This window comes from Mobula hypostoma, chromosome 20 (genome assembly GCF_963921235.1).
Source record: "Mobula hypostoma chromosome 20, sMobHyp1.1, whole genome shotgun sequence".
Taxonomy (NCBI): Eukaryota; Metazoa; Chordata; class Chondrichthyes; order Myliobatiformes; family Myliobatidae; genus Mobula; species Mobula hypostoma.
The window spans coordinates 58261995-58276688 of NC_086116.1; the positions used below are offsets into that span (position 1 = coordinate 58261995).

General features: G+C 39.2%; 1 protein-coding gene across 7 annotated transcripts in view; it reads right to left on the bottom strand.

The window, feature by feature from the left end:
* nrf1 (nuclear respiratory factor 1) overlaps positions 1-14694 on the bottom strand; it is a 91794-nt gene that overhangs the window by 34294 nt on the left and 42806 nt on the right. For all 7 annotated transcript variants that reach the window (XM_063073020.1, XM_063073022.1, XM_063073023.1 and 4 more), the window contains 4 exons: positions 10498-10656; positions 8896-9081; positions 6010-6111; positions 3173-3330 (listed from right to left, as the gene is read on the bottom strand). In XM_063073020.1, the coding sequence (XP_062929090.1) occupies positions 3173-3330; positions 6010-6111; positions 8896-9081; positions 10498-10656 (605 nt within the window). The remainder of the gene's footprint in view (positions 1-3172; positions 3331-6009; positions 6112-8895; positions 9082-10497; positions 10657-14694) is intronic.

A 14694-nucleotide genomic window follows, 5' to 3' on the forward strand; every position in this document is an offset into this window, starting at 1 on the left:
GATTGTCAGAATCTGTAAAATCAAATTGGAGCAATGAATCTGATTCTAACATCAGATAATGTAACAATGTTTTACAACGCAGAAGCAGACCAAACCAAAAGGTTCCCACAGGTATTGGGGAAAAACTATCATTCAGACCATAAAGTTCTCCTCTTTTCACACTATACAATCCACCTGTTTACTCCATGGACTCCACTCAGGTGATATAATTTCTTTGGAAATTCTAGATAAATAGTTTTGATTATAAAAGATAATTGAGTAAAATTCTAGAAAGTTACCAGCTTCATCATTGTTTAGTTTTCCTAGTTAATGTGTCAAAGATACTGGGAAAATAAGGGATTAAGTGTCCAGATTCAAGATTATTTATTGTCATTCTTCAGTACACAAGTGTGAAGGAGAACGAAATGATTGTTACTGAGAATTCAATGTCAAGTTTTGAGTACTTTAGTCTGTTCCTATTTAGTATCTTTCAAAGCCAAGACAACCCACTCACTTTTTTTATTTAGTTTAGAATCAAGAATCAGAGGTAGTTTGCTTTTGGTTTGGTATACTTGTTCCAAGAGGTAGAATAAAATCCAGTCTAACGTACCAGCCACCTCCATTCTGCCATACTCATGCCTCAGTAACCAGTATATGAAAACACACCCAGCTGGTGTTATTTCAAATAATGAGCTTTAACAACACAAACGAAAAACATGCTTTGGCCTCTGCCATGTGCCTGGCACGTCAGCGATATACAGGATGGGAAATTCTTTGCTTTATGACTGTATTCCAAAATACAGTTTTGATGCGTTCTGCTCAGAGATGCCAGACTTTGCTTCATGGATGACCAAGTTTATCCAATGAGTACCACACTCACTTATGCCTGGGAGGGTCTGAGATTTAACTCGTGGTTTATCCACAGGTGGAATCACAGCAGACAGCAGCAAAAGGTACAAATTGGATAAAATATTTGCTTTTATTAGCATGCCTTGCACAGCCTTCAACCAACAATGTAGGAAGTACAGCGAAGGGTCCCACAATCAGTAATGTAATTCTAACTAGAATTAGTAGTCATGGGTCTGAATGAGCGATAAATGTTATTCAGGGCACCCTACTCTTCACATTATTATCAGGAAATTTTAGACTCTACTTAAGAGTAGATGGGAACTCTTTAAGTATTTCATCTGAAAACTGACAGCTCCCACAGAACAAGGCTTCCTCAGTATTTTGTTGGTGACTTCTAATCAATTGAACCCGAAAACTAATTTTAGTTACTATCACATTGCTGATTGTGGGACCTTTCTCTGTGCAAACTGGCTACTGTACTTCCTACATTGTTGGTTGAAGGCTGTGCATGGCATGGTAATAAAAGCAAATACTTTATCTAATCTGCACCTTGGATACATTATTACAAACACCTGCACACCTGCTCATTAATGCAAATATCTAATCAGTCAATCACGTGACAGCAACTCAATACATAAAAGCATGCAGACGTGTTCAAGCGAATCAGTTGTTGTTCAGATCAAAACCAGAATGGGGAAGAAATGGGATCCAAGTGACTCTTAATTGTGGAATGATTGTTGGTGTCATACAGGTGGTTTGAGTATCTCAGAAATTGCTGATCTCCCAGAATTTTCATATACAACAGTCTCCAGGATTTACAGAGAATGGTATAAAAAACAAAAAAACATCCAGTGAGCAGCAATTCTGTGAGGGTAAACTCCTTGTAATGAGAGAGGTCAAGGGAGAATAGCCAGACTGGTTCAAGTTGATAGGAAGGCAACAGTAACTCAAATAACCATGTGCTACAACAGAAGAACATTTCTGAACGCACAACACATCAAACCTTGAAGTGGATGAGCTACAGAATCTAATAACGTGGCCACTTAGTGTACATAGCTGGATGTCTGATCATTGTATTTTGGAAATGCCTGCTCAACACTCCTCTGTATCTCACTGTAATCATAGTGGAGCTTCACAAATGATGATCACCTATCTGTGATCACCATGAGAAGTTCAGACATTCTGTGGGGATTAAAAAAAATCACACTTGTAAGAAAAACAGAAATTTAAGTCAAAGGATGGTGTTTAGACTCAGGGTGATCAATCAAAAACTCAATGCAAGTCATAAGTAGAAAATAATGATAATACATGTATTCAGCAGATCAGTCAGTACCTGTGAAGAGAGCAGATTATTTAAGATGATAAACTCATATTAGGAATAACTATCTGCTCATTTTTAGAGTAGGAGTCAGTGGTACCTCAGGGCCAAAAAGTATCTTCAGGTCGCTCTCTGTTGCTTGGCTTCCTTGAACTAATTCTGGTGTCTAACATGCACCTCTCTCAAATTAACCTCTCAAGTGACAACTTGTAGCCTACATACACTTTCACAGATTAGTCAACCCTCGGCTGCCAGTCATCCCAAGTTATTATTCTTCTCGCCAGCAACATACCCACTAGACCACTCCAGTCAAATTAGGTAATTATATTCCATGTAATCTCCAGGTTACAAACTCACCTGTTCTGTAGCATTTCAAATCTGCTAAGTAAGTTCTGAGAGGGATGAAAGAATCTTAAGTGAAATGCTCAGTCTTCACTTTACCCATAGGCGCCCATGATTCAACTTTCCCTCCACGCCACCTCAGTACAACCCCAGATCAGCAAACACCAGTGGCAATGTCTATGGATCTGAAAATTAGTACTGTGTTAAGAGGAAGAGTAATCCAGATCCAGCTATTCAAAGTATTAATAGTAACTAAATAGCACCTGAGCTACAAGAACGAGAAAAATGTATTTTATTTATCTATTTAGCGATCTAGCCCTTTAAGCAGCACTGCCCAGCAATCCCTAATAACCCTGATTTAACCCTAATCCAATCACGGGACATTTTACAATGACCAAGCAACCTACTTGGTACGTCTTTGGACCGTGGGAGTAAACTCGAGGACCAGAAAAAAACCCACACATTCCACAGGGAGGATATACAGAGACTCCTTATAGAGGACGCTGGGATTGAACTCCAAACTCCGAACTCCAACACCCCTTGCTGTAATATTGTAGTGCTAACCACTATGCTATCAAGGTGCCCCAAAGAGCAACTTTGAGAAAGTCCTGGACATTACCCAGCTTTCAATGAGAACTGGAGGGGAGCAAATGTCATCCTTGAGCACTATTGGCATATACTCACCTGTTCAGCGCCATGGTAACAGTGGCTCCTTGCTGCATCTCTTGTGATGCAGCTACTGCAGCCTCTGCCAGAGAGGCCACAGCTTGAGTGGCTTCAGAAGCCTGGGTCGTCTGGATCGCCATTTCTCCACCTTGTAGCGTGGCCCAATTCTGTTCGACCTGTTCAGAGAAAGCACAAATTTTATGGAGAGACAAGCAAGCAAAAAAAAAATATAATAATCAAAGTTTACATTTCTTCCATCACATGGAGTGGTTCTAAATTATTTCAAAACCTATCAATCATATCTGGCTGAGGTGGCAACACTTACTGCTGTTGTGCAGTTTTTAAACCAAATGAACCCCAGTTAAAATTCATGCAGCTTCTCAGTTCGTGTTAAAATGAATTTTCATTACTTAGATATAATTCACTCACCTATTTTTTTGTCCTGCTTCCAAGTGCACAATAGCTAAGTGTAATCTATTTTATGTCACAAATACAAACAGCTATAATTCACAGACCAACTTTTATAACTTCCCCTGGATAAAACCAAAGCAGACTTTAATTTAGCCTTAAAATTGGTTTCCTCTTTGCTTAATCCTTTCATCTTCTTCATTTCGGCATCACACCAGTTTAAAATCCATGTGATGCTGGCAGCCTCCTGTGTTGTAACCAATAATAACTGGCTAACACCAGAATAAACTCCTAACTTTAAATTAGTCTTCTTTTTGTTTCAATTTGCAGATTTCACTGAATCTCTAGAATAAACACTGGTATTCTCTTACTTTGTCATACCCTCTATTTCAGTGCAAACTGCTGGACATGGACAGTATCTTAAAGGGATTAGAAGCTGAAGGCACAAGAAACTGCAGATGCTAGAATCAATATGCTGGAGAAACCCAGCAGCTGATGCAGAGTTTCCACACCAATGCCATGCACCCCCCCCACCCCATCAATGCTGCTCAACTTGCTGGAGTTTAGAGCTCCTCCAGCAGATTGTTTGCTGCTAGGGATTAAAAGCTGTTGTGCTTATGGCTGAGTTATTGTACTAAGAGATAGAACATACCACAGTGTTTGCCAGACTGGATATTTTAAAATTGCCCTTTTGCACAAGCAAGATTTATGCTGCCTGTTGAAATAACGAGATACTACTGGCTGCAAAAAGATCCTTACTAATTTTATTTTTAGATGAAATGGTAGATACCAATACTTAGCTATAAATCGGTGTATTTCTGATAGCTCTCTGGGGATTATACCTGTGGCTTGATTTTCAGGAATGGTATTGTAGCACATGGACTGATCAAAACAGAGATAGAATTGCCATAGGAATCATTCAACATGGACAGAGGAGCACAATTCCCTCTGGCCACAGGTGAAGGAGATGGTGGACACAAAGCTTATTAAGATGTTACCATTGTTTATAAAAGGGAGAAAGGACCGAGTCATCAATCGAGCTAACATCAGTGGTGAGTTAATTAATCCAAATAATTTCTAAAAACTGCTAAAAGTACGTAGAAAGGGACAAGCAAGTCACAGGCACTCAGGATGGTAGATATTTTTAAGAAGGGTGGGAAAGTCTGACTGACCTTTTTTTTGGAGGGAGCAAGAAAGTAAGTCATTGAAAGTAGTACATTTGATATAGTTGACATGGATTTTAACAAGGTTGTGATTAGGAAAATAAGAATCCATGTGATCCAACTTGGATTCAAACTTCACTGAGTGACAAATAATGGAAAAAATGTTTGGTGAGTGTTTTAATGACTGGAAGGCTCTTTGCAATTGGCTTAGGCAGGTTTCAGTTGGCCATTTTGACAAGGTATACATCAATGATTTAAAATTAAACAATCTAGTTAAGCAACTCAGAAGGTTGAGCGGCATCTATTCTGGGGTTGGGGTGGATGGAACTGTCGGCATTTCGAGTCACAATCAACTATGAGGGCCCAAAACAATGATAATTCAGTTCCACCCCCTACAGATGCTACTCAACCCGGCTGAATTCCTCCTGTCGATTGTGTGGCTCTAGATTCCAGCATGTACGGTTTCTTGTGTCTCCACTTAAATTTAAATATACAAGTTTTGGTTACGGGATTAGCAGCTTGCACAAAAAGTGGTCATGTTTGATGGTGTGGAAGGTAGCTGTAGGAAGATATCAATAGACTAGTCTGGGGGACAGGAAAATAACAAGCAGAAATCAATTATAAGATGCTTTAGGGAATGCATTGGGTGAAGTTGAAATATGGCAAGGAAATACACTGTATACTGAAAAATGGTTGAGGAACAGCAGGACCTTATAGTGCGTGACCAAATTTTTTTAAAGGCAGCAACATCAATAGAGAATGATTAAAAGGCAAAAGCAATATTTTACATTATAGGCAAGTTTCAGAACATGAGAGCAGGTATGTCATGCTAAAATTGCATAAGCCATTAGTTAGATAACAGTTAAGAGTAGTGTATGCAATCTTCATTACCATCTTTTAGGAAGGATATGCATTGATTCCTCTTGATATATCGATTGTTTTTGAAATGATTTAGATTGTTCTTCAGAATTTTCTGGACAATTAATTCAGCACCCATGTTAGGCTGATAGGCTTGTGATTCCTTGGTTTGTTCTTTTCCTGTCCCTAAGTGGCATCTATGTACTTATGAATGGAAAGGCAGAATATAGGATGAACAGTCTCCTCATCTTTTGTTCAATGCTTTCCTATTCTACAAACCCTTATTAAATATAAATGGATAGGATTATGGATATCTGTATCGCCAGTGTGGAGCTCAGATTATCAGAATGTGTGGGGCTCAATGGGAGGACGGAAACAGCATCTCACCCACCTCTCCAGCAGTGCATGAGCAATTGTTGAACTCACCTCTCCATCCTGTACAGTGGAATAATTCACCTGAGCAACAGTCACCGTTCCTGGGAGCTCAGAAGCATCGGCCAGAGTCGCAACTGTTGCACCCGTGCCAACCTGCAAAGAAGGGCAAACAAGAAAGAACAGTGCTTTAATGTGCACCAGAGTGCCTTTATTCCCTAACCATTTTGCCCTAAAGATTGTTTCTTTGTTAAAATTAAACTAATTAGTGCCTCAGTTCCACGTGATACTTTATTGAATATGGTCTGATGCAAAGCAGTGAGGTCTCTCTTCCACCCATTAGAAATATTTTCAGGTACGCAGGGTCACTGGCATGGTCTGTGATCCCCTCCAGCCGTCCAACAATCTCTTTGACACCGCCTCCCCCCAATCAGGCATGAAGTACCATAGCATTAGGATAAGAACTGTTCGGATGGGGAACAGCCGTGAGACTACTGAACTCCCTGCCACCACCCAGGTCTTATCACATATGAAGCATCAGCAGCATTATACTGTTTATTTTTTAAACTTGTATCATATATACACTTTATTAATTGTCAATTTATTTATGGCGATATTACTTTGTGTTATGAATGTGAGTTATGTACCGTATTGTGTACCTTGGTCAGGAGGAATGTTGTTCCATTTGGCAATATATATGTGTATGGTTGAATGACAATAAACTTTGGGAAACTCTTATTTTTCATTCTTTATTCTAAGATGGATAGGGAAATGGCGCCGAGTCCTTCTTAATTGGTCACATTTTCATTGTTAGGAAGAAGGAAAATCCACAAACTCCACCACTGGAAAGATTGCAAGGGTATGGTCTGGAAAAAGGAGGATCAGATCATATGCATCATGTTTTATAAAAAACAACAGAAAGAAAGATCAGAAACGTTATGTGGTTTCCTACCCTACGCCTAATGGTATTTTAAAAGCGTAGTTTTTGTTCTTACTATAGGGTAAGAGGTGTAATAGTTAATTTGAAAACTTCCAATGTACTAAACGGTTGAAGGCCAAATATTGGGCAAGATACCAAGAATGTTCCTCTTTGAACCATGCCAAAGGATCTTTCACATTTTATATAGAACGGATAAATCAAGGTTCTTCTCTAAAGTCACATGCAAAAGCTGTGACTCTGAGAAAGCAACTCACTGCATTGGGGTCCATTGGGAAGCTGAGGACATTAACCATCTAGTTCAGGCCCAGAAAGTGGGCATGGAAGAAGATAAAGATACTTAACAAACACAAGGTTAAAGATAATGGGCACAGTCTTCACTGGAGAAAATTTCAGACCTCTCCAAACAGGTCATCATACTTGCTCTGTAACACATCAGAGAACATGGAGGAATCGAGACGAATGGTAGAGAGTACAGATGGCTGGCAGCAGCAAACACATAGAGTATTATGTTTCGGGAGATCACCAAAGGGCAGCATGTAGCTAAGAAGCACAAGTGAGACAAAATAAATCCATAAACAACTTCAGATGTAAAAGTAGAGGAAGGGAAAAGATGGCCTTTCAGAGACTCTTTGGGAACAATAATATAGATAACAATGGAGCCCACTGTATGATATCTCAGAAGGATGTCGCAGAAGGACCTGCAATCAACCCTGTCAAAGGCAGGAGTCAGGTCAAAAAGGATGAGGCTGTGACTGTCACAGACACAGAGGAAAATCATATATACTGGAGATGAAGATTGTTTCTGCGTTGCAGCATAGGTCAAAATCTAACTGCAATTTAAAAATGGAGTCGCAGAATAGATGGACGAATCCAAGACCTTCAGAGTGGAAGGGAAAGATTGAAGCTAGAAGTCAGAAAGAGGGGGGTCAAGAGAGTGAAGGGTTAGAACCAGAGGAGAGAGAACCTTTTATAAATATCAGGAAAGAGTGACTGAGCATCAAGACTTCGAGATCATTTGATGCAGCAGAATGTGGGAGTCATGGGCAAGGTATGTCATGGGAAGACACAGGTGGCATTCGGAGAGGACCATGTTTTCTGATCTACTAGAACTCTTTGAGGTAGTAGAATAGATAAGGGGATTCTGTGGATGTGGTGTATTTGTATTTTTGAAAAACTTGATAAGGTTCCACACATGAGGTTGACCAACAGGCTAGAGCAGTTTAGGAAATTAAATAAAAATGGAAAATCCTCAGATTAGGCATCATCTCTGGAAAGAGAAACAGAGTTAATGTATCAACCAAAATCTGCATGCATTCATTTTGCAGTTTGGCCAAGATGTTAACTCTGTTTCTCTTTCCACAGAAACGACACTAGGGATGACCAGTTTTCTATATGAGCACATTTAGAGCAGATTAGGCCTCTGTTCTCTAGAATTTAGAAGATCGAAAGATCTTATTTATTTTATTTAGAGATATAGCACAGAATAGGGCTTTCCAGCCTTTTGAGCCATACCACCCCGGCCCCCCAACCCCCACAATCCCGATTTAACCCCAACTCCGAACTCTGATAGTCCCCCCCCCCCCGAGCTGTAATAGCATTGCGCAATCTGCTACACTAATATGGTGCCCTACTGATGATCTTACTGTAACTTCTAAAATTCTTACAGGGTTCAACAGGCTGAGTTTAGAATTGGGCTTACAGTCTCAGAACAGCAGAGACTTCTTTGCTTAGAGGGTAGTGAATTTTGGAGTTCTTAGCTGTGAAGGCTGTCATTGAGTTCATTCAAATCAGAGATTGATAGTTTCCTGGATATTTAGGGAATCAAGGGATATGAAGAGTGTGCAGGAAAGTGACATCTAGTTAGAAAATCTGCTATGATTCTGATAGATGGAGAAGCAGGACTGAATGGCCTGAAAGGTATTGTCTTGATCTTATTTCTCATATTTCATAAGATGACTATGTACAAGATATAATTCTGTGAGGAAAAGCAGAAAACTTACCTGTATAAGAGAGACTGTTCCATCTGGGTTACTGATCGTCTGTACCACTGTCTGAGAAGGGACGAGGTGGGCAATGTGTGTCTGTGGCTGAGTCTGCTGATCTTCAAAAGCATACAACAAATCCTCCCTCCCATGCTGCTTGTAACAGTTTTTAACTATCGTCCTCAGTGCCTGCGTCCAGGATACCTAGGCAGAAAATTCAGCATTTAAACATAATCATATAAAATATCAGAAAGTTGCACTACCTCCACCTTACCTTAAAAGGTACAGACTTGGTCAGTTTCCAGATGATTCCTTTGTAGCAGTAATTATGAGATAACCTCGAGGCACAGACTGATCAGCATAAATATACCTTGTAATAAAAAGGCCTTTCTGCCCAGGTGATCCATGCTGACACATATATACACTTTGTATAAGGTTATCTCATCCCTGTTTGTGGAAGCATGGTCTCTACAAAGTGAACTTCAGTTTCAGCAATTGCGTGGTAATAAAGAGGTCTCATATTTCATGAAAACTGCATGCAAAATCAGGATGGAAGAATAGGGCAAATCTGTGATGCATTTACACAGATTCACAATAGCTAGCAGCTTGTATAGTACTGAAACAGGCCATCCTGTCCCAACAAGATCATGGCTCGTCCTTCCTCTGCTAAAGTATCGAGGAAAGAAGCTTCTTTTAATTGCTTGCTCAAATTTCATTGCTGATCTCTAACTACATGCTCCCTTGAAGTGGAAATATTCTCTCCATATCCACAATAAAAACCCTTCATAATTTTAAAAACTTTTAATATATCATGCCACAGATTTTTTTTTCTAGCGGAAAACAGATCCAGTCTGTTCATCGTTTTCTGGCGAGTATACTCTCATATTTTGCTAACCTTCTTGTAAATATTCTCTGCACCCTCTCTTCGGCCATAACATGATAAATAAAAGTGTAAGCAATACTCCAAATATGATTTAATTAAGGTTCCATATAGGAATATTGTGATGCTCTTACTTTTCAATTTTACAATTCTAAAAATTTCTCCATTTTTAATGGTATTGCTAATTTGAACCTCAAGTTGACAAAGTCAGAGAGAAAGCAAAGGACTTTTGCAAAAGGCATAAAAACAAAAGGGATTCACTTCTACAGAAAAAGTATGTTGAATTTGCTTCAAACTTTGTTTGGAGCACATAGAATAGAGAGAGCAGTTTTGGTCTCCATGTTGTAAATAAGACATTTGGCAATGAGGGTAGTTTTGAAAAGACTTATCAAATCCTCTTCACTCATGGGCATCATTTACTTGAAATCTATCTATTGAAACTCCTGCAGAGAATACTCTCCCACAAGGTTATGATTTCTCATAGCTTCCTTAAAATTACATTAGGAGTCTTGCACAAAAATCTCCTATGCCATTGTCACTTTTTCTCACTAATAAATGTTCACTTTTGAAAGACGACAGAATCACAATGAACTGGAAAATTAACAGCACGAAAGCAAATAACTGCAGATTTGTAGGTCTCAGCTGTTTATGACTTTCTGGTGGTTTGCTTTTTAGCTCCAATTCAGAAGCTCCCATTGTCTAATATAACAAGGTCCAGCAGCCCACGGCGAGCTACTTACCCGCTGCTTCTGTTCCTCTGAACGCACGTCACTGCGAACATTGGCCCAAGGAATATCGTCAGGCCACCACACAGGCCGGCAGCTCTCCTTCCCCCAGCCAGGTTTTCCACGTCCTGTTGAGTACTTCAGCATTTCTGGAATAAAAGCTCGGAGCTGTGCCTGGAACAAGCAAGATGGAAAGTGAGAGTAACTCTATCAAATTACTTGTAAGAAATCAGATTCTCATGTTTACAAAGGGAATTCATTACTCAGGAGGTAGTCAGAAAATGTTTTGTCTAAAAATAATGGAGATGTTTGAGCTGTGTTGTTGGGGGATTATTTAAATTTGGGATTGCAGAGCTGGCCAGAGACATAGTGGCATCCGCACTGGACGAGTGGTCCCGGGTTTGAATCCAGTCGGCTCCTTGCACGCTTTCCATCTGTACTGGGTTAAGTGTCAAGGTAGCAGCTCAGCCTTGTAAAGAACAGACAAGTACTAAAGAAACGGCAAGGTTGCCATCCAATGTGCCATAAGGTGTGGAAAATAAAATAAAAACCAGATAGCAGAGGTTTGCTTTGTCCTGTGTACTTTACTCCTGGTGCCAAATAAATGATAAATACATCAAATCCAGCTCCTGAAGTTCCTCTGCACTTCTAACTCCATTTGGTGAAGGAGAGGTGCAGGGTGCTGGGAGTAGGGGAACAATGCTTTATTTGTTGAACTAAGTGATATCAAAAGCTCCAAGACTGAAAGCTGTTTGATTTTTGGTTGTTATGCAGCTATCTTAGCAAATTCATCTTTGACTTTTTTTTGTTTCAATAAGATGCCAGTTTGGAAATCAGAAAGCTTCCCATTTTACATACTATAAATAGCATGTACTGTAGATTATAAATTAGTTCACATTAATTTGAATTCAATTTTCTCATCCAAAAAGCAGGGCTAAACAAATTGTGTCTCATCTATTGATTGAAGTAGATTAACTACATTCATACTGGATTAAAGCACCAATTGAATTAAGACTGGATCACCTGTGTCCAATCAAATAGATTAGTTGTTCAAACCATAGAATGATTACATTTACCCATCAAGTACTATCTCTAAGTGAAAATAATTCAGCTAGTCCCAGTCCCTTGCCCTCACTCCTAAGTGCTGTAAATTCTGATTAACTCTTTCTCTTCTCTTACAATGCTTTGCTTATATTTTTGGATTGCATTTTATATTTGCTGTCTATCTTTTCTCTCTGCCTTTCATTTCCTTTTTTTAAACCTTCCTCTATGGACTTTGTGAGCATCTTACTTTTCACTTGTTAACAACTAGTATCAGTCATGTGATTTCTATTTTACACTCCAGCTTTATGGTCATTCAGAGTTCTGTCTTTGATTTCCTTATCGTTAGCAGTGAAAGGTCTAGGTACAGTGGACATGCAAAAGATGTTTCCCATAGTGTTTGAGTCTAAGACCAGAGTGTACAACCTCAGAATAGAAGAATGACCCTTTAGAACAGAGATGAGGAGGGATTTCTTTAGCCAGAGGGCAGTGAATCTGTGGAATTCATTGCTATAGATGGTTATGGAGAACAAGTCATTGAGTATATTTTAAGCAGAGATTGAAATATATCCAACCTCTTATTAGTAAGGGGAACAAGGTTATGGAGAGAAAGAAGGCAGAGAATGGAGTGAAGAAAGAAAATAAATCAGCCATGATCAAATGCTGGAGCAGACTCAATGACCTAATTCTGCTCCCATGTCTTATGATCTTCTCCCAACACTGAAACACTCCCATCTGAAAGGTATAGTTTAATTAACTTTCTGCTGCTAAATTTTAATTCTAATTTACCCATGCTAAATCTGTTCTCATTCCACTGAAACTGCTCCTTTCTTAATTAACTACTTTTACCATGGAGATATATATATCATTTCACAGCTATTCTATTCCTCACCACACCTATACTGGTTAATTTCCCAGAATCACTAACTACTGCACCGGATTGGTCCAGAAACATGCTGATGAAGAAAACTCTCCTGAACTTTCTTGCGAACAGCCCTCCTCTTGTTCTTCTGCTACTGCTACAGCAGAATAGCTCAGGACTCTTGTCACTCTCTATGACTTTTCCACATCTCTAACTTTTCTATAGGCTCACTCTTCAGACACAAGTCTTTCCACTATTATGCAATCGATATAATTACACCTTTATCATTGTTTTTAAATTCTAAAACTGTTTCCATTTCTTCTGTTCAAATATTTATCATCACTGCAGTGTAATGATTTCCATTAGCTCACTCTCTTCTCCATCCTCACTTCGGTTTACTTTAGCCTCTTCCCTTGTTGTGTGCTAAAATTTGACAGGAATGGTGGCAGAAAATGGTACATGCCATTGGAGGAGACCTGCTACTTTTTTTAAAAATCAGAAATATTAAAAGCAGGCATTGCTTTGTAGACATTTAGGGTTCCTCCAATAACTTATCTGGCAGTCTCAATATGAATCCCTCATGTGTACCTTCTTGGATTGAAAGTAGATGTGCTGCAGTTTAAAACTTTTTTCAGATGTTTATCTACAAAACTGGATTGAGAATATAGGAAGTGAATCAATTTGCAAGTGCAAAACAAACAGTGGTACCTAGCTCTAGCACTGCCTCTCTATATCCACCTATATAAAAAAGCAGCAGTAGGTCTTCCATCCACACGTACCTACTCGGTAAATCAATAAGATTGTAGTGCATCTTTTACCACTGCACCTTGTACTAACCCCATATTCCTCAATCCATTACTATTCAAAAATCCATATATCACAGCGGAACACTTCCAGCTTAGCAGATGGTGTTATGTTTTGTAATTTCAAAACATTAAACTAATTCAAAGGAAATCACGGGAGTCCAGGAATGTGGGTCTAACTTCGTCTTTACTTTAAGTGATGCGCACACATATCATGTGGTGGGGTGTTGATGCACGCAATTAATGTATTTATACATATAACCCATAATGAATTGTTTAAACAAACAAGAATGCTTCATCAAATATATGTGTACAACGTCACTCAAATACCACTGAAATACTAAATACACAACGCTCCTTGCTGCTTAGTTGTAAACTCCAACTGAATATAGAATGTATCTCAACTATATACGCAGTACATTACATAATACATCCACAGCATAGTACATTTTAAATTGTCTCATTCAGACCTAAAAATTTAATTGTTGTGGAGGCCTTCTTACTTTTGTAGAATAGTGTCTTTCCTGACACAGGGTACATTCTGCTTGGCAGGTGAGACTTGTGACTGTGAAAACAATCTCAGGTTATGGGGTTTGCGCCGCAGTCATTGTACAAGCTGATTTTGAGACTGCAGAAAGTGGTTCTGATAGCTCTGGATACCTTTCTTCTCCTTACTTTTTCTTCTTCCAGTTTGTGCATCTTGATCTAGGGAAGATGCCCATATTTCTCTGGAGTTTTCTCTTATTAATCCTTCTATTGCTCCCTTTACGATCTGATCTCTCCTCTGATTTTCTGCATCCACAATATCAACCGATGAATCCTCTGTTTCTGTATCTCCATTGACTTCTTTCTGGGCTTTGGTCTTTGCATCTACTTTTACAAGCAGATCTTTGCCTCCCACTTGAAGTTCATGCAATAATCTAAATAGAATCTAGATACTGGTTCTTTATACTCACAATAGCTGAATGCTTGCAACTTTCCAGAAGCTCCTTGAACTCTCTCCCAGTTTAAAACCAAGCTACATTTTGCAAGTAACCATTTGATTTAATATATCAGCAGTTTTCTCAACTATATTGCATACAAACCTGTTGTAGTTGGACCACTGCTTTTGTCACTTACATGTTTCCTCTAAGCAGCATGGTCCTTCCTTGGACCAATATGCTTTCCAACCAGAGGCACAGAGGTTGGCATTAACACCTGTTTACCCTCTGTTTGACAGCATGGCATTACGAAGGGGAAATCATGCTTGACTAATCTCCTGGAATTTTTTGAGAATGTAACTATGAAAATGGACATAGGAAAGCTGGTGGATGTAGTGTACCTGGACGATGTAGTGTACCTGGACTTTCAGAAGGCCTTTGATAAGGTCCCACATAGGAGGTTAGTGTGCAAAATTAGAGCAAATGGTATTGGGGGTAGGGTACTGACATGGATAGAAAATTGGTTGGCAGACAGGAAACAAAGCGTAGGGATTAATGGGTCCTTTTCAAAATGGCAGGCAGTGAC